This window comes from Bos grunniens, chromosome 1 (assembly GCF_055505025.1).
Source record: "Bos grunniens cultivar Pamir isolate PY7600 chromosome 1, Bosgru_T2T1.0, whole genome shotgun sequence".
Lineage (NCBI taxonomy): Eukaryota > Metazoa > Chordata > Mammalia > Artiodactyla > Bovidae > Bos > Bos grunniens.
The window spans coordinates 11,599,820-11,619,098 of record NC_141165.1 but is presented as its reverse complement, the minus strand read 5'-3'; the positions used below and the strand labels follow the sequence as shown (position 1 = coordinate 11,619,098).

At 44.9% G+C, this 19,279-nt stretch overlaps 2 protein-coding genes across 14 annotated transcripts in view; both read right to left on the bottom strand.

Annotated features, from left to right (window-relative positions):
* LSS (lanosterol synthase) overlaps positions 1-919 on the bottom strand; it is a 30,497-nt gene extending 29,578 nt beyond the window's left edge. For 8 of the 9 annotated variants that reach the window (XR_015132979.1, XM_086317279.1, XM_086317348.1 and 5 more), the window contains exons 1-2: positions 818-919; positions 209-374 (exon numbers count right to left, since the gene is read on the bottom strand). Coding sequence is in view for 7 of the 9 variants with exons in the window: in XM_086317279.1 (XP_086173405.1) it covers positions 209-374; positions 818-831 (180 nt within the window). In the remaining 2 variants the exon portion in view is untranslated. The remainder of the gene's footprint in view (positions 1-208; positions 375-817) is intronic. The other variant, XM_086317829.1, reaches the window with a different exon arrangement.
* Positions 920-12,585: 11,666 nt separating this feature from the next.
* The window catches only part of MCM3AP (minichromosome maintenance complex component 3 associated protein), a 42,275-nt gene continuing 35,581 nt past the window's right edge, over positions 12,586-19,279 (bottom strand). For 4 of the 5 annotated variants that reach the window (XM_086316395.1, XM_086316697.1, XM_086316563.1 and 1 more), the window contains exons 25-29: positions 18,646-18,903; positions 18,047-18,176; positions 15,750-15,956; positions 13,764-13,914; positions 12,586-12,873 (exon numbers count right to left, since the gene is read on the bottom strand). In XM_086316395.1, coding sequence (XP_086172521.1) covers positions 12,715-12,873; positions 13,764-13,914; positions 15,750-15,956; positions 18,047-18,176; positions 18,646-18,903 — 905 coding nt within the window. In that variant the 3' untranslated portion in view covers positions 12,586-12,714. The remainder of the gene's footprint in view (positions 12,874-13,763; positions 13,915-15,749; positions 15,957-18,046; positions 18,177-18,645; positions 18,904-19,279) is intronic. The other variant, XM_086316472.1, reaches the window with a different exon arrangement.

Below are 19,279 nucleotides of genomic sequence, written 5' to 3'. Positions count from 1 at the left end.
AGTTAACTCCTGTAGGAACCAGCTTTGGTGACATGCAACACAAGTACACATTACACATCCATTCTTTTTAAGAAAGAAAAAAATACCCTTTACATCTAGCTGTTTAAAGCTCCCTGCTGGTTCCTGGTGCTCCTTACTAAGAAGGGAGGGACGCAAGTTTCTGGTGGTGTCCCAGACACTGCAAGGGACTAGCAGAATCAACACTTACTGTATCCAGTCCCAAGAGGTGAGCTTCCAGGCCAGACTGCTCTCGGACAGGATCTTCTTCTTGAGAGTAGGTCCATGTCTGCCTCCCAACCTGATTGCTGAGCCGCCAGCGACTGAGGTCTGTGGCTGGTTCTGTCTTATAGGGTCCGCCTCTTCGACGCAGACACCTAGAAAAGATCATGCTCAAGTGACCTGCTCTGACCTGGTCAGAGGCCAGAGGCGCAACGCACTCACTGTTTCCCCCAACAACCTACCAGCAGACTGCTGCAAAATAAAAACCCTCTAGAGGCACTTCTGCACCTACACGTCGCGCCATTATTTCTCCGGGAGAGGAGACACCTGCCACCGGACTGCCGCCCACGGCCTCGCCCCCACCCCGACCCCCGGCCCCACCCGGCTCACCCCGGCCCGGCCCCAGAAGGCCCTCAGGCGACGCCTCCGAAGGAGAGCTTGCCCCTCACCGCCCCCCAAGGCTGGTGCCGCAGGTCTCCACAGACGGCGGGCTGGACCGGACGGTGCAGCAGCCTCGCTGGAAGCCCTCGACCCGATGAGACCCCTTCCTCGGCGACCCCGACCACGCTCTCCCTTCTCGGGGGGCGCTGAGACTCACGTGCCCTCCGTCATGACCGCTGCCGCGCTCCTGATTCCCGGTAACCCGGGCCCAGTACCTGGACTAGCCGGCGAAGTCTTTCGCCTCTGCCGACTTGCGTGCGCCGTGGCCAGATGCTCACGCAGCCAATCAGAGCACAGGGAGGGTGGGCCTGGGGCGTGCCCGGGTACCTCAGTGGTGGAGCGCGACCCTCCGAGCAGTGGGGGCGGAGCCGAAGTACAGGGACAGAGGTGGATCTGGGGGCGGGGTGAGGAAGTGAGTGGGCGGGGCTGCGTCGGTGGGCGGGGGCGCGCCGGTGAGCGGGGATTGGTGAACGCGCGTGTCCCGGAGGGACGCGACTGCCTGTCACGCCTGCAGCCAGATTCTGTCAGCTTCGGAGCTACCTGTGGAGCAAAGTGCCAGGACGAGGCCACCAAGGGGCCTAAGACTGACCCTTGAAGAGGATCCCACCAGAGACCAGAAGACAAGGGGCTTGGATCGCGGCTAGTGCCTTTGAGGAAGTACCCGAGGTCGGAGGCTGTAGGTGAGTGAATGAGGGGAGACGTGGCCGCGAGATCCCGCGGAGGGCGCGACGCGGGCGGGGGTTAGGGGCGGGGGAGAGGCATCCGAAGGAGAAAGGTTGCTGGAGAGCACCTAAGAGGAACTCACAGGAGAGAGATGATGGTAGGGCGGCTAACAAGAGGGGAGATGACACTTGAAGGGAGATGACACCAGAGAGACTGACAGGAGGAGAGACGACAGGAGAGGGAAAAGGACAGGAGAGGAGAGACGAGAGGAGAGGGGAAATGACAGGAGAAGGGAGACGACAGGAGAGGGGAAAGGACATGAGGAGACGACAGAAGGTGACAGATGACAGGCTGGTGCTGACTGCAAGGGGCGGTGCATCTTTCAGGATGCTTTGCTGTGGGGCTTTCAAGGTACAGGTGCCAAGCACTTATTTGCCCAGGGAGGAAGCCACACTGAGAGAGCTTGGGTCACTCAGAGGGGAGCCTAACAGTTTTGGAGTTCCAGTGTAAGTAAAGTAAATGTGGAAGGCCTGGACTGTAAAAGGAAGGGAGAGAAAAATGGAGAACATGCTGAAAGGACTGGGAATGGGATGGGTGGCGGTAAAGTGGTCTCAGGGTGTGCAGCAGGAGCCAGGGGCTCCACGGAGTTGGAGGAAATTGTGCAAACATTGAGGTCCCAAAGGCGACTCTTCAGGAACTCACAGACAGCCCCACTGTTTCTTCATCTTCCCGACAGAAGCTCTGACCATCATGTCACAATTTCTCCAGTCAAGTGAGTTTTTCTGTACCCATCCCTTGAGTCTTATCCCCATGCCATGAATCTCAGCAAGCCAGAGAAGGGCAGGGGGGACTTGCAAAAGAAAACACATGTACATTTCCCCTAATGGAATATCAGGCTATTAGACAGTCAGTAAAGGACACTTGCATCTTCCTATCCCAGTTCAGAAACCAATGAAGAAGATATAGCAGTAAGAGGAATGGATATCAAATTACCAGCCTTGCTACAGAGAAAAAACTATAGTTTGAAAGACATGGCTTAGATTGACAAGATGGCCAGCTACTTCCACCGCTAAATCATACACATGTACCTCTCAGCCTCTGGCCCAGGGGGACAACTGTATCCTCCACAGAGCTGCCCCACGAAACACCATGGAGCCAGTGCCTATGAAAAGATGCCCGTCAGCCTATTGATCCTAGAAAGTATACCAGAAGACCCTGAAATTCTGTTCTGTTCCCCCAAATTCACATTTCCTGGGAGTGGGGAAAAAGCTGGAAGTTTTTCTCCAGGGATGTGCCTCCATGTGGAAACACAAAGTGTGGGAATAAGGACTCCAGCCTATATGGACATCTCAAACTCATTTCAATTGGTGTGGACTTTGAATGCTGGTATTTTACTGGACTGGATTTTTATGAGCAATACATAATCATTTTTTAAAAATTTCTAAGATAGAAAGGAAAAACCTATAAAATCTATCTGAGAATTACAGATAAGAGTTTCCAGGGACAGTCACGAGAAAACATAATGCTTCTCTCTACTTGCACCCTACCAATTCCATCTTGTTTAATAAATAGGACACAGAAGACTGAGAGTTTTGGCCTGGACAGCTGGACATATAGTACTGTCACTTCTAAAGTAGAGAAGGCTTAGGGAAAACTTTCAACTTAGATTCAGTTCAGTTCAGTTCAGTTCAGTCGCTCAGTCGTGTCTGACTCTTTGCGACCCCATGAATCACAGCACGCCAGGCCTCCCCGTCCATCACCAACTCCCAGAGTTCACTCAAACTGAGGTCCATTTAGTCAGTGATGCGATCCAGCCATCTTATCCTCTGTCATCCCCTTCTTCTCTTGCCCCCAATCCCTCCCAGCATCAGAGTCTTTTCCAATGAGTCAACTCTTTGCATGAGGTGGCCAAAGTACTGGAGTTTCAGCTTTAGCATCATTCCTTCCAAAGAAATTCCAGGGCAGATCTCCTTCAGAATGGACTGGTTGGATCTCCTTGCAGTCCAAGGGACTCTCAAGAGTCTTCTCCAATACCACAGGTCAAAAGCATCAATTCTTCGGTGCTCAGCTTTCTTCACAGTCCAACTCTCACATCCATACATGACCACTGGAAAAACCATAGCCTTGACTAGATGGACCTTTGTTGGCAAAGTAATGTCTCTGCTTTTCAATATGCTATCTAGGTTGGTCATAACTTTTCTTCCAAGGAGTAAGCATCTTTTAATTTCATGGCTGCAGTCACCATCTGTGGTGATTTTGGAGCCCCCCAAAATAAAGTCTGACATTGTTTCCACTGTTTCCCCATCTATTTCCCATGAAGTGATGGGACCAGATGCCATGATCTTCGTTTTCTGAATGTTGAGCTTTAAGCCAACTTTTTCACTCTCCATTTTCACTTTCATCAAGAGGCTTTTTAGTTCCTCTTCACTTTCTGCCATAAGGGTGGTGTCATCTACACATCTGAGGTTATTGATATTTCTCCCAGAAATCTTGATTCCAGCTTGTGCTTCTTCCAGCCCAGTGTTTCTCATGATGTTCTCTGCATATATTAAGACAGAGATGCCCATTAGATGTTCAAAGTGGACAGGTTGAATAGGCTGGCATTCAAGAGAGAGGACAAAACTAGAAAGACAAATTGGGGAGTGGTCTGTTTTCAGTTGATATTTGGAAACATAAGACTGGATGAAATCAACTAGGGCATAAATATTTCAGAGAAGAATTTCCAGGATCAGTCCAAGGGCAGCAACAATTTCTAATCTAGAGGAGGAGGAATGGCCAAAGAGAGGAGAAAAACTAGGGAAATGTGGAGTCAGGGAAGCCAGAAGATATGGTGATCTGTGCAAAGATTATAAAGGGATTGTAAAATGAGGTCTGAGAATTGTTGCCTAGATGTAGCAAACAATTTACTGGTGACTGACAAGAGCAATCTCAGATGTGAGAAGAAAAGCCCAGTGGTAGTTAAAAAGGTGGGGGGTGTGTGTGGATTTCCAGTTAAACATATCAGACTGAGCACAGGCATTGACTACCATTTCCTACTTAAACCCTACTTACATAAAGTAATAAGAGATAAAAATGCATAGTAAAAGCATTGGAGAGGAAGCACCAATAAACAAATTCAGTTCAGTCACTCAGTCATGTCCGACTCTTTGCAACCCCATGAACCGCAGCACGCCAGACCTCCCTGTCCATCACCAACTCCTGGAGTTCACCCAAACCCATGTCCATTGATTAGGTGATGCCATCCAACCATCTCATCCTCTGTCATCCCCTTCTCCGCCTGCCCTCAATCTTTCCCAGCATCAGGGTCTTTTCAAATGAGTCAGCTCTTTACATCAGGTGGCCAAAATACTGGAGTTTCAGCTTCAACATCAGTCCTTCCAATGAACACCCAGGACTGATTTCCTTTAGGATGGACTGGTTGGATCTCCTTGCAGTCTAAGGGACTCTCAAGAGTCTTCTCCAACACCACAGTTCAAAAGCATCAATTCTTCGGCGCTCAGCTTTCTTTATAGTCCAACTCTCACATCCATACATGACTACTGGAAAAACCATAGCCTTGACTAGACAGACCTTTGTTGACAAAGTAATGTCTCTGCTTTTGAATATGCTGTCTAGGTTGGTCATAAGTTTCCTTCCAAGGAGTAAGCGTCTTTTAATTTCATGGCTGCAGTCACCATCTGCAGTGATTTTGGAGCCCAGAAAAATAAAGTCAGCCACTGTTTCCCCATCTATTTGCCATGAAATGATGGGACCAGATGCCATGATCTTAGTTTTCTGAATGATGAGCTTTAAGCCACCTTTTTCACTCTCCTCTTTCACTTTCATCAAGAGGCTCTTTAGTTCTTCTTCACTTTCTGCCATAAGGGTCGTGTCATCTGCATATCTGAGGTTATTGATATTTCTCCCGGCAATCTTGATTCCAGCTTGTGCTTCTTCCAGCCCAGTGTTTCTCATGATGTACTCTGCATAGAAGTTAAATAAGCAGGGTGACAATATACAGCCTTGACATACTCCTTTTCCTATTTGGAACCAGTCTGTGTTCCAAGTCCAGTTTGAACTGTTGCTTCCTGACCTGCATACAGATTTCTCAAGAGGCAGGTCAGGTGGTCTGGTATTCCCATCTCTTTCAGAATTTTCCACAGTTTATTGTGATCCACACAGTCAAAGGCTTTGGTCAATAAAGCAGAAATAGATGTTTTTCTGGAACTCTCTTGCTTTTTCGATGATCCAGCGGATGTTGGCAATTTGATCTCTGGTTCCTCTGCCTTTTCTGAAACCAGCTTGAACATCTGGAAGTTCACGGTTCATGTATTGCTGAAGCCTGACTTGGAGAATTTTAAGCATTACTTTACTAGTGTGTGAGATGAGTGCAATTGTGCGATAGTCTGAGCATTCTTTGGCATTTCCTTTCTTTGGGTTTGGAATGAAAACTGACCTTTTCCAGTCCTGTGGCCACTGCTGAGTTTTCCAGATTTGCTGGCATACTGAGTGCAGCACTTTCAAAGCATCATCTTTCAGGATTTGAAATAGCTCAACTGGAATTCCATCACCTCCACTAGCTTTGTTCGTAGTGATGCTTCCTAAGGCCCACTTGACTTCACATTCCAGGATGTCTGGCTCTAGGTGAGTGATATCACCATCATGATTATCTGGGTTGTGAAGATCTTTTTTGTACAGTTCTTTGTATTCTTGTCACCTCTTCTTAATATCGTCTGCTTCTGTTAGGTCCCTACCATTTCTGTCCTTTATTGAGCCCATCTTTGCATAAAATGTTCCCTTGGTATCTCTGATTTTCTTGAAGAGATCTCTAGTCTTTCCCATTCTGTTGTTTTCTTCTATTTCTTTGCATTGATCACTGAGGAAGGCTTTCTTATCTCTCCTTGCTATTCTTTGGAACTTTGCATTCAGATGGGTATATTTTTCCTTTTCTCCTTTGCTTTTCAATTCCCTTCTTTTCACAGCCATTTGTAAGGCCTCTTCAGACAGCCATTTTGCTTTTTTGCATTTCTTTTTCTTCGGGATGGTCTTGATTCCTGTCTCCTATACAATGTCATGAACCTCTGTCCATAGTTCATCAGGCGCTCTGTCTATCAGATCTAGTCCTTTAAATCTATTTCTCACTTCCACTGTATAGTCATAAGGGATTTGATTTAGGTCATACCTGAATGGTCTAGTGGATTTCTCCACTTTCTTCAATTTTCAGTCTGAATCTGGCAATAAGGAGTTCATGATCCGAGCCACAGTCAGCTCCCCGTCTTGTTTTTGCTGACTGTATATAGAGTTTCTCCATCTTTGGCTGCAATGAGTATAATCAATCTGATTTTGGTGTCAATCATCTGGTTATGTCCATGTGTAGAGTCTTCTCTTGTGTTGTTGGAAGAGGGTGTTTGCTATGACCAGTGTGTTCTCTTGGCAAAACTCTATTAGTCTTTGCCCTACTTCATTCAGTATTCCAAGGCCAACTTTGCCTGTTACTCCAGGTGTTCTTGATTTCCTACTTTTGCATTCCAGTCCCCTATAATGAAAAGGACATCTTTTTGGGTGTTAGTTCTAGAAGGTCTTGTAGGTCTTCATAGAACTGTTCAGTTTCAGCTTCTTCAGCATTACTGGTCGGGGCATAGACTTGGATTACTATGATATTGAATGGTTTGCCTTGGAAACGAACAGAGATCATTCTGTCATTTTTGAGATTGCATCCAAGTACTGCATTTCAGACTCTTTTGTTGACTATGATGGCTACTCCATTTCTTCTAAGGGATTCCTGCCCACAGTAGTAGATATAATGGTCATCTGAGTTAAATTCACCCATTCCAGTCCATCTTAGTTTGCTGATTCCTAGAATGTCGATGTTCATTCTTGCCACTCCTGTTTGACCACTTCCAATTTGCCTTGATTCATGGACCTAACATTCCAGGTTCCTATGCAATATTGCTCTTTACAGCATCAAATCTTGCTTCTATCACCAGTCTGGTTATTGTTTTTGCTTTGGCTCCATCCCCTCATTTTTTCTGGAGTTATTTCTCCACTGATCTCCAGTAGCATATTGGGCACCTACCGACCTGGGGAGTTCATCTTTCAGTGTCCTATCTTTTTGCCTTTTCATACTGTTCATGGGGTTCTCAAGGCAAGAATACTGAAGTGGTTTGCCATTCCCTTCTCCAGTGGACCACATAAAGAGAGGTCAACAAAATCAGAGAGGCTGGGAAAATAAGAAGGAGTAATAATTGACTTGGGCTTCCCTGGTGGCTGAGACAGTAAAGAATCCGGCTGCAATGCAAGAGACCTGGGTTCGATCCCTGGGTTAGGAAGATTCCCTGGAAAAGGGAATGGCTACCCACTCCAGTATTCTTGCCTGGAGAATCCCATGGACTGAAGAGCCTATCAGGTTACATGGGGGTCACAAAGAGTTGAACATAACTGAGTGACTCTGTGCGACCCCAGAGACGGCAGCCCACCAGGCTCCCCCATCCCTGGGATTCTCCAGGCAAGAACACTGGAGTGGGTTGCCATTTCCTTCTCCAACGCATGAAAGTGAAAAGTGAAAGTGAAGTCGCGCAGTTGTATCCGACTCTTCGCGACCCCATGGACTGCAGCCTACCAGGCTCCTCTGTCCATGAAACGACTGAAGCGACTTAGCAGCAGCAGCAGCAGAGTGACTACCACTTTCACTTTCAATAACTAACCTAGCAAGGCAGAGACAGCTGAAACCCATGTGTGGAGGTAAAGTCTTTCAGAAAAAAGACCATTTTTGCCAATGAACTGGAGGTGCAGAAATTAGAACTGGTGGAAAGTTTGAATAAGAAGCAACGTGACAGTAGATCCTTTCTCCTACCTGAGTGGGAGCCTGCTGCAGTTGAGTCAGATCAAGTGTGAACTCAGGCACAAGGCATAGCTGAGGGTCACTGAAAGCAGGGTGTTGAACAGAAGTCTCCACTCATATGGGAGTTCCACTTCTCCCACTAGCCATATAGCTTCAGGCAGTAGGAGGATTTCTCTGAAGCAAATGGTGCTCCCATAAAAGACCTGCAAACACTGACAACTGGGATCCAGTAGAAAAGCAGAGAAACCTATTAGTTCACATAGAGCTTCCAGCAAGCTCCTCAGAGCTCCATCAATAAGCCAGACATTCAAGGAAGACCTCTAACATGAAAGGCAACAAAACACACAGAAAAAGGAAAATTTTGAGAAATGGAGATAATTGAAAGTTGTGGAAGAAGACTTTCAGAAAAATATGTCCTCAGAGATAGGATGTTGCACCCATGAAACAAGAATCATCTGTTGAACTTCCCTCGTGGTACAGTGAATAAGAATCCGCCTGCCAATGCAGGGGACGCAGGGTCAATCCCTGGTCTGGGAAGATTCCGCCAGTCACGGAGCAACTAATCCTGTGCATCACAACTACTGAGTTGGTGTGCCCTAGAGCCTATGCTCTGCAACAAGGGAAACCATTGCAATAAGAAGCTCATGCTCTGCAACGAAGAGTAGCCCCCTGCTCACCTCAACTAGTGCAGTCCAAAATGAATGAATTACAAAAAATAATCATCTGACATATTCTAACCCTCCCTGCCTTATTTTTCTGTGCTTATCATCAACTAGCATGCCAAATGTTTTGCATATCTTATTGCCTGTCTCTCTACTAAAATATAAGCCCTCTGTAAGGGCTGAAATTTGTTTCACTTGGTGCTATATCCCCAGCACCTGGAGTAATGCCTGGCATATAGTAAATACTCCAAAATTATACACTAAATAAATGAGTGAATGAGCACAAGTCTCTAATAAGAAACATTAGGGAAAAAAAATTCTCAGAAATTAAAAATACGGCAGCAGTTTAAAATTTTTTTAACTTCTTAAAATTGAAGTATAGTTGATACACAATATTATATAAAAGTGTACAATATAGTGATTCATAATATGGCAGCAGTTTTAACGTCACTAGAACAGAGAGATAGAGAAATTTTAGGAGTAAGATAAAAAGATAAAGATATTAAAAAATTAAAAAGAAAATTGGAGCATCAATACAGGTGGTCAAACATCTGAATAGTAGGAGTTCCTAAGGGAAGTAGTGGAGGGGAAGAATGCATTAAATAACTTCCCCAAATTTCCAGAATTGTAGAGAATTTTCTAGATTGAAAAAGCATGGGAGAATGTTTTCTAAAGAAGCCTCCAAAATCTCCCATCTCACATACTCTTGTACTATGTGGTCTTACCAGTCAACCTCATTGAGAAATAGGACCTATGCCCCATCCCTTGAACCTATAACCAGTTGCCTATAACCAGTAGAGACCCTGTACAGATTCCAAAGCTGGGCTTGCATTTTGCTCACTGGGACACTTGCACTTAAGCCCTGAGATGCCATGTGAGAAGTCCTATCTGAGGCCACCTTGCTGTGAGGAAGCCAAGCTTCATGGTGAGGTCACATATAGCTAGCTACTCAGGTTGAAAACCCCAGCTGAGCTCCTAGTCAATAGTGCAACATCACCTGCCAGCTATATGAGTGGGTTGTCTGGGACATCCAGCTTAGTCAAGACTTTGGATAACCACATTCCCAGCCAATGCATGGAATAGCTGACTTCTGCATGAGAGATCCCAAAAGAAAGCTGCCCAGCTTTAAGCTGCCCAAATTTAACCTATGGTTGGGGTAGTTTGTTACACAGCAAAGAGTATTGGAAAGAACTACTCTGTGCCCAGCACAATAAATTTGGCAGGGAATAAAGGAGAGAGACCAATACATCGAACCATGTTGAGAAATTTGAGACCATCAGGGATCAGATCAGATCAGTCACTCAGTCGTGTCCGACTCTTTGCGACCCCATGAATCGCAGCACGCCAGGCCTCCCTGTCCATCACCAACTCCCGGAGTTCACTCAGACTCACGTCCATCGAGTCAGTGATGCCATCCAGCCATCTCATCCTCTGTCGTCCCCTTCTCCTCCTGCCCCCAATCCCTCCCAGCATCAGAGTCTTTTCCAATGAGTCAACTCTTTGCATGAGGTGGCCAAAGTACTGGAGTTTCAGCTTTAGCATCATTCCTTCCAAAGAAATCCCAGGGCTGATCTCCTTCAGAATGGACTGGTTGGATCTCCTTGCAGTCCAAGGGACTCTCAAGAGTCTTCTCCAACACCACAGTTCAAAAGCATTAATTCTTCGGCGCTCAGCCTTCTTCACAGTCCAACTCTCACATCCATACATGACCACAGGAAAAACCATAGCCTTGACTAGACGAACCTTTGTTGGCAAAGTAATGTCTCTGCTTTTCAATATGCTATCTAGGTTGGTCATAACTTTCCTTCCAAGGAGTAAGTGTCTATTAATTTCATGGCTGCAGTCACCATCTGCAGTGATTTTGGAGCCCAGAAAAATAAAATCTGACATTGTTTCCACTGTTTCCCCATCTATTTCCCATGAAGTGGTGGGACCGGATGCTATGATCTTCGTTTTCTAAATGTTGAGCTTCAAGCCAGCTTTTTCACTCTCCACTTTCACTTTCATCAAGAGGCTTTTGAGTTCCTCTTCACTTTCTGCCATAAGGGTGGTATCATCTGCATATCTGAGGTTATTGATATTTCTCCCGGCAATCTTGATTCCAGTTTGTGTTTCTTCCAGTCCAGCGTTTCTCATGATGTACTCTGCATGTAAGTTAGAGATAATCTTTAAAACTTCGAGCAACAACAAAACAAAAACATAGGGGAACGATTTCCAATGTAAAATTATATTTCCATTCAAATGATGGACCTAATGTAAGGGTGGAATTAAAGACATTTTAGATATGCAAACTCAGAAGGCTCTAAAAGATGAGCTCCATCAAAATGAGAAGGCAAGCCAAGTCAGATATGACTCAGAATCCAGGAAATGTCCAACGTGTGGCACAAAGATGGGGGTTTCCCAAAGGGTCATTTCCAAAAGAAGATGGAAGTAGCATACTACCTGATGCACAGGAGTGTTGATAGAAGCTTTACATTTAGTGATGAGAGGTTTGGGTGAAGTCGAACCAGGAACACAGACAACAAGCAAATGAAAAAACAAGACAAGTGACTCCAGGGACAACAGTTGTACGTAGTGGAAATGTCATCATAAACCAATACAGGGCTCAATAGCAAACAGTATTAATACACCCATAGTGAACTCTGAATGCAGATTTCAGCTAACATTAAACTGTTTTGGGAGACTAGTGGCAGAGGAAATGTAGTATGCATGTGTGGGTGATACTCATTGCAGAGAGGACAGTATAAGGGCTAACTCATTTTCTATTGTAGGAAATCAATAGATAATTTCTAAAATCAAGATTAACAAATAGCATTACTGAAGTCTTTATTGAAAACATGAAGTTAATCACTGAAGAAATCCCTAAGAGTCGATTAGTGTTTGTTCTAGGGGATGCAAAGTTTGGCTGGTAGATTCAGATTTGGTAGGATGAGGAAGTTCTATTCCTACTGCTTCTTGTTTCTCAGTGAAATAACAAGCAAGTCATCATCTAGAAATGTATATTTGAAGAGAATGAGAAGATATGAAATAGGGGGTGTGGGATATAGTAGGGAGATGCTGAGTGCCAATTAAAGATTGATGATCATACTCAACATCACCAAGTCTATCTTAATACCCCTTTCTGTGTATGTCTCAAATTTATCCCTTCTCTCCACACCAACTGCTAGCAGACTCATCTTTCACCTGGACACCTGCAGCAACCCTCTTTCGAAATTCAGGGCTTGTTTTCCTAATGTTCCCCACAGGCAATTTTTAAAACAAAATGTGACCAAGTCACTTCTCTGCCTAATATCCTCCAACAGCTGATTCCCACAGTACTCACAGTAAAGCAGCAAGGGTTGCTGTGACCTGGCCTATCTTCTCACTTGGCACTACTACCAAACTGGCACCTCCAGGTTTTCTTCATATCCTCTCAGATATATTCCTACACTCCTCTCAGGAATTCTGCTCTCTCCTCCACCCAGTCCCCTGTGTCCCCTTGCTCCCAATCCAGACACATGCTCTATGCCTCAGAGATATGTACATATACTGTTGGCTCGGTACATCTGTTGTCTCTCTTGAGGTGTGAGCTGGTGGGGTCCCTGCACCTTATTCATCCCTGCATGACTGATTTTGGCACATGAGGGACTACAACTTTTGCTGAGACAATGACCACTGTTACACACCAAAATGTAACACCAAGGGTTGCTGAATGACAGAAGAGATTATGAAAACAGATAAAGAGTATCAAGAACATTACACAGGAGGGAAACAGACTTTCATTGTGAAAACCGAGGAAGATTTCATTAGATAGTCCAAAGGTTTATTTGCATGATTAATAATCACATTTCCAACATGCATCAAGCATCTGAGAATAACATTATTTTGAGTAAAATAAAATCTTCTGGACCCTTTCTCAGTTCCAGCGGCTCAAATGTCCACCATGTCCAACAGTGCAGAGAGATGGAGCTCAGAGACAATGTCCTCCTCCCGTGAACTCTGGATCAGCCTTTCTAGGTGCTTCAGCCGTTCAGTCAGAGATGTGCCTGTTGCCTCTGACAACTGCAGTTGCTTTCCTATCCTTTCATTCTGTTTGAACAAATAAAGAAACTAAAAGTAGTTTTGGTATATCCATAAGCCAAGATATATTCTCTCTAAAGGCACTAGATCCAGCTCACATTAGAAACCTCTTCTGGGGGCTGTTGGGCTCAACAAACTCCTCTCTTGGCATCTATCATACATCCTTCCAGCCCCTTCCAACACACACACACATATAGCTGGTATCATCTGCACATGGAATGTTTTCTCTTCTGATTCTACCATGAACAACTTCTAGTAATTTTTATTATATATCATTGTCAAGAACTAGGAACTATTCCATAATATATACTGTGACTGCTAAAGCAGACTCTCATCATTGGCTATTTAGTTTCCACTTTTATATATTATAATTAACACTACAGTGAACAAAAATACATTAATTTTTGTCATATACAGTAATTTCTTTAGGGCAGAATTGCTAAGTTAATCAGTACAAATATTTTTAAGGTATCTGCCAAACTAGTAATTGGAAACAGTATGTCATCTTACACTGTTGACTGAAGCCCTGGACTTCTGTGAGCATGCCTTCCTCATTAATTCTCCTCATGGAAAGTCAATCCCAGAAAGGGGGGTCTGGATGATGCCAAAGCTTGGACGGTATGTGCTCCATGAACCAAGCCACTGTTGTCAACTTGACTATTCTCAACGTTTTACTACATGTCCGCACATGGTTATGGGTTTTGTTCAGTTCTTAGCACATTTCAATCCCATTCTTCACTCATTTCATAAGCAGAAATTCAAAATTAGCTGGGCCACTATAACACTGACAGATGAAGTGTAAGAAAAGTTCTAATTTAAGCTAATAAAGAGACCTTGCTTTTTTCCCATTCTGTCAGTCGTTAAGTCTAATACAAAAGCCAAATGTATTCTCTTCTCACCTGAGGGCTTGCAGTCATAGATGTTTTCATCACAGGTTCAATAGTCTGAGGCAGAGACACCAGATTCTGAGGAAGGTAGAGGGGAAGGGACATTGAATCTCTAAGTGCTCCTGAGTCCTCCGACAACCACTGCTGAAGCTGATCTTCAAACCTGAAACATTTGCATATTAGGAACAAAAAAATTATCTATTAGGAAGAAAAAAACTATCACTCACTTTTCTCCTATGTATGCTTTAAATTTTTTAAAGCTTTGCTTTTTCCTAAAGGTGGAATTAAGTTATAACATCAACTGAGAAGCAGAAAAATATAACAGGTTAGGATCTTCTCTTTAATTTATAAACCTGATTTCTATTTAATGAAAAAGGTGGCATTTATCCAAAACAACTGTTTTTTTTTTTTTTTTTTTTAACATTACTTGTAATTCTCTCATTTGGTTTATCTTCTTTGGCTTATTTTGCTATTATGTGTGTATAATTAATTAGTATCTTTTTGGATTATCCAAATGTATGAATTGCTGCTTATAGTTTAAGACTAACCCAAAGTAACATCCCACTGCAAGGAGATCCAACCAGTCCATCCTAAAGGAGATCAGTCCTGGGTGTTCACTGGAAGGACTGATGTTGAAGCTGAAATTCCAATACTTTGGCCACCTGATGCGAAGAGCTGACTCATTTGAAAAGACCCTGATGCTGGGAAAGATTGAGGGCAGGAGAAGGGGATGACAGAGGATGAGATGGTTGGATGGCATCACCAACTCGATGGACATGGGTTTGGGTGAACTCCAGGAGTTGGTGATGAACAGGGAGGCCTGGCATGCTGCGGTTCATGAGGTTGCAAAGAGTCAGACACGACTCAGTGATGAACTGACCCACCGCCACCTAACACACTCCAGAGCTGTCCACTCTATATACTTAGTCTTTTTAAGAGAAACAATCTGATCCAAACTGTTTACATGATACATATCTAAAAAAACCTACTTTTAGAATCGTAACACATTCGTTCACTCTCCTAACACATTTTATCAAGCTTCCACCAAATACTAGGCACCATTCTGGGTACTAAGTATACAGGACTGAGACAGAGCAGACAAGGCCAGCTGCAGGCAGCTTATACTTAAGTGGGGGGAGACAGACAAGGGAAACGTCTGAAGGCTAGAAAGACAAAGCAGAGACATGGGCACAGGGTGGACTGGTAAGATGGGTAAGGAGATCCTTGCTGAGTACACATAAGCAGAGACTAGAAGCGAGTACAAGGTGAGCCAAGGGGATGTTGGGGGCGCGGGGGAAGGGAAGGGCTGCAGAAGACTGGAAAAGTGAGAATCACAGTTTTTGAGGAATTCATGTCCTAGGGGAGCAGAAACACAGAGGTGGTGACTAGAGAGGGAAATGGGACCAAGACAGGGAGAAATGGCAGCATGTTTTCACGTTTGTACACTGATGGGAGAGTGAAGGACTCTCACTGGACGAGTGTCCTTGAGTAGGTGGGAAATGAGAGTCCAGCCAAAGGGAGGGACTGACCTTGCCTCCAGGACAGAAGCTGCTGGAGGGAACAGTGCACGAGGAGGCAAGGGGACAACAGTGCAAACTCCTATCTTGCAGGTTTTCTTTCTTGGTAAAATCATAAACAAGGGTGGTGGGGGAGGCAGAGGAGGGTCTACTCCAGCTCCTGACTTCCTGCGGTGTGGGGATGCACCCACATCCTCAGTCAGGTTGGCCAGACAGACAGAGCAGGTGCCGGCCACACTCCGCAGAGGCTTATTAGCCAGCTACACTTAGTTCCCAGTAGGAAACTCAAGACCTTCAGTGATACACAATCAATGAAACTGATTTCAAGTAATAAAGCAGTTTAAGGCACGCTATCAAGGGCACTGCCTCTGTCCTCACACTTCACACTTGCCTTCTTTTTCAAAGAGTCTCATCATTGAGATCCTTGCTAACCCAGCAGGAGGCCTAAAGGACATAAGGAACCCCAGGGAGCAGGCCTCACCTCTTGCTCTCCTCTTTCTCCAGCAGCAGGCTGCTAGACAGACACTGGGCCAGGAGCTCCTGGGCCGAGGCTCTGTGCATCAGATCCTCCGAGCTGGGAATCCGCCCCTCTTGGCTGTGCTCCACACCTCTCTTGCCTTTGCGGTGCACGTGAAGTAATGGAGTAGGAAGCTTGTTTCCAGAAGGATGAAAAGATCTTATCCCCAAACTGTAAGTACATGTTTTGAAATGCTTACAGTCAACAAAGAGAGGGAGGAAAGGGTTCCTCTGGCATCAGGTAGAGTGGGGGTGCTTTGGGGTCAGGCACGGGTGCCGAGGGCAGGCAGCCTCTGTCTTGCAGGAACTTCCCCTCTCCTGGGCAGCTGGGCTCCCAAAGCTTCTCTACTGTAAGCTTTGCTTCCCATTACAGGGTTAGCAGCAGATTCTGTTTTCCCCTAATATTGGCAAGGTTCTTACTTTTGCATTTAGCTCCTAAATCCATCTGGGAAATTTTTTTCTTTTTTCTTTTGCTGTGACTTGAGGCCTGTGGGATCCTAGTTTCCCAATTAGGGATTGAACCCACGGCTGTAGGCAGTGAAAGTTCTGAGTCCTAACCGTGGGAATGCCAGGGAATTCCCCTGGAAGTAATGATTATAGCAGCGGGAGATGAGGGTCTAATGCTTTTTCTAAACAGATGCCAGTGTCTGTCCTCTCCTCATTAATTTCCCTCATTTGGCATGGTACTTTTATCACATATGGTTCTGTTCTTTCATTTTTTCCATTGTGATCCATTTGTCTACTACAACTTTATGTTTTGATATCAGGTACAGCAGACCTTCCTTGTTATACAAAATTTTCTCAGCAATTGCTACAAATTTTCTCATTCTGAAGAATTTTAGAATTAACTTGGCAAGACCAGGGGTAAACATCCTTTTGGGCTTTTGATTAGAAATGCCCTGGACATGGGTAACCTATGGCTGATTCATGTTGCTATTTGGTAAAAACCAACACAATACTGTAAAGCAATTATCCTTCAATTAAAAAGAAATTTTTAAAAAAAGAAATGCCCCGACTTTACAGTTTCAGAACTGACATCTTTATAGTATTGCATCCTCCAATTAACAAGGCATTTATTTTAGGTTTTCTTTGCATCTTCAGGACCCTGAGAATCCACTCATAAGGGTTTAGCACCTCTCCTGGTCAGTTTGTGTCCATACGTTCTAGATTTGTTGCCATTGTGAATGAGAATTTCTATCTGTTGTAGGTTGACCTGTCTGATGACCGTGCTAAATGCTGAATGGTTCTAACGGTGTGACTGTTGATGATCTTGAACTGACAAGTTTTACCCTCTGGAAACAACAGTTCCTCCTCTCTTTCAATATTTATGCCACTGTGTCTGTGTGCTAAACTGGGCAGGGCCTCCAGGAGAACAGTGAACAACGGTGATGTCAGGGGCAGTTCAAGGCTGGTTCTAACTTCAGTGTTTCTCATGTTTTACCAAGAAGCATGGAGGCTTTGGGCTAGTTTTATGGTAGGTAGCCATATCAGGCTAAGGAATTTTATCCAAATTTAGTAAGGAATTTTATTGGGAATGGGTATACATTTTTTTTCTTGGCGGGGGGGAGAAGGAATGGCTATGAATGTTAAGGAAAGCATTTCAACACCTAGTGAAATGATCACTTATTTTTCTGAAATGGCAGCAAACTCCATGAATAGGTTTCTATTGTTCATATTGTTCAGCACAGTATAAAGTGAGCTTGTGAGTTTTTTATATACTACAAAACTACAAGTGCTAACATTTTACTTAGTATTTTTGGGATCAGGTTTGTAACCGAGATCAGAGGTCAGCCTTCTGTCCGTACTCTCCTGGCTATGTTACGACTTCAGGGTCAGGTTCGTCCAGTAAATATAACAAGATGTCTGCTTTCTCTGCTCTACAACAGTTTCTACTACATGGGAAGAATGATCTGCCCCCATTATTTGTTGGAATCTTCCCACAATGGGCTGGATTTCATATATGTGTCCGAAGTTGCTTCAGTTTTGTCTGACTCTTTGCACCCCTATGGACTGTAGCCCACCAGGCTCCTCTGTCCATGGGATCCTCCAGGCAAGAATACCGGAGTGGGTTGCCATGCCCTCTTCCAGGGGATCTTCCCCACCCAGAGTAAGTCTTCTGCATCGGCAGATGGGTTCTTTACCACCAGAGACACCTAGATTTCGTGTATAGGCTGTGAATTTCTGCAGTATACTCTGGAAGAGAATACAGTTTACTCTCTTGGCTGAGGGATGACAGAAACATACACTGAACACAGATCTCACCGGCCCTGACTCAACTGTAGCTCCTTCTGCGTCTGCATTCTGGCTTGTTCCCACAACAAAGGAACGTCGTATTTTTTCAAATGGTTTTTAAAAAAATACACGCATATCTGACCATCTTCACTCAGTGCCTCTGAGAAAACAATACAAAAGAAAAGATTATCAAGAGAGCAACAGGTGACCACCTGATGATGTTTGCTTAAATTTACTGACTTAAGGACAAGCCCTTCTGATTAACTGAAGTCACACAATCATGTGACTTCCATGCTTGAGCTAAATATGCTCCAGGTGTCCACAGGTCATTCAAGGTCCAGAGAGGCTCATGTCCAGACCTCTATGCCCAGTGTGACTACTCAGAGAGGTCTCTCTAAGGCCAGACTCAGGGGCCCATTTCAGGGAGATGAGTGCAGGCTCTATCAAACCTTCTCAGCTCTTCCCAAAGTCACCTGGAAGTCACTGGCTTGAAGAGATATAGTCCTAGGGCAAGGATGGGTGGGGACCCACAGGAAAGACACAAACATCAAGTAGACATTTTTCTTTGCTGAAACTCGACCAGGAAAGTCTCCTGAGGAGTCAGCCCCTCAGCACCAAGCACTAAGTACCTGATGTGACGGGAAGCCTTGGGGGTGTCCAGTCCCTGAGCTTGTGGTTGATGCACAAGGCGATGACGTCATCCCATGGGATCTCAGCAACCGAGGGCCCAGCCCTCTGTCCCGGGGAGGGGTGCCTGCTCTTCCACCTGCTGTATGTGGTGCAGAGCAGGCTCTCCACCTGCGACTGCAGGACAGGCTGCGTCTGGCGAGAGCTGGGAATCTGGGAGGCATACTGGATGACCATGGAACACATAGGGAGCCAGGGAGCTGGAGAGAAAGCACCAAGGAGTTACAGGGTTTGGTAGAAATCTACATGAAATGTTCTTCACTCTGTATTTTTTTTATAGAAGGCAACTGTGTAGCTGAGAAGTCAGTCTTCAACTCTGAATACAACAGAACCATAGTTGTTAAAGAAAGTACATTTCCCTCCCTGTGTCCAGGTAAGGGATGCAGTTACCCAGGCCACAGTTCACAACAAAGGGTCCATACTAGGGGGGCTGACTGCACAGGTCTGTGGATGCACCCAGGAATTTGTATTTGACCAAGCACTCAAGGAGACCTGGTCCCAGAGCTGTGGGCTTCTCTCAGGGAGGCCCGACCTAGCTCACCACAGAGGACTTACACAGTGAAGTTTGTTTCTCTT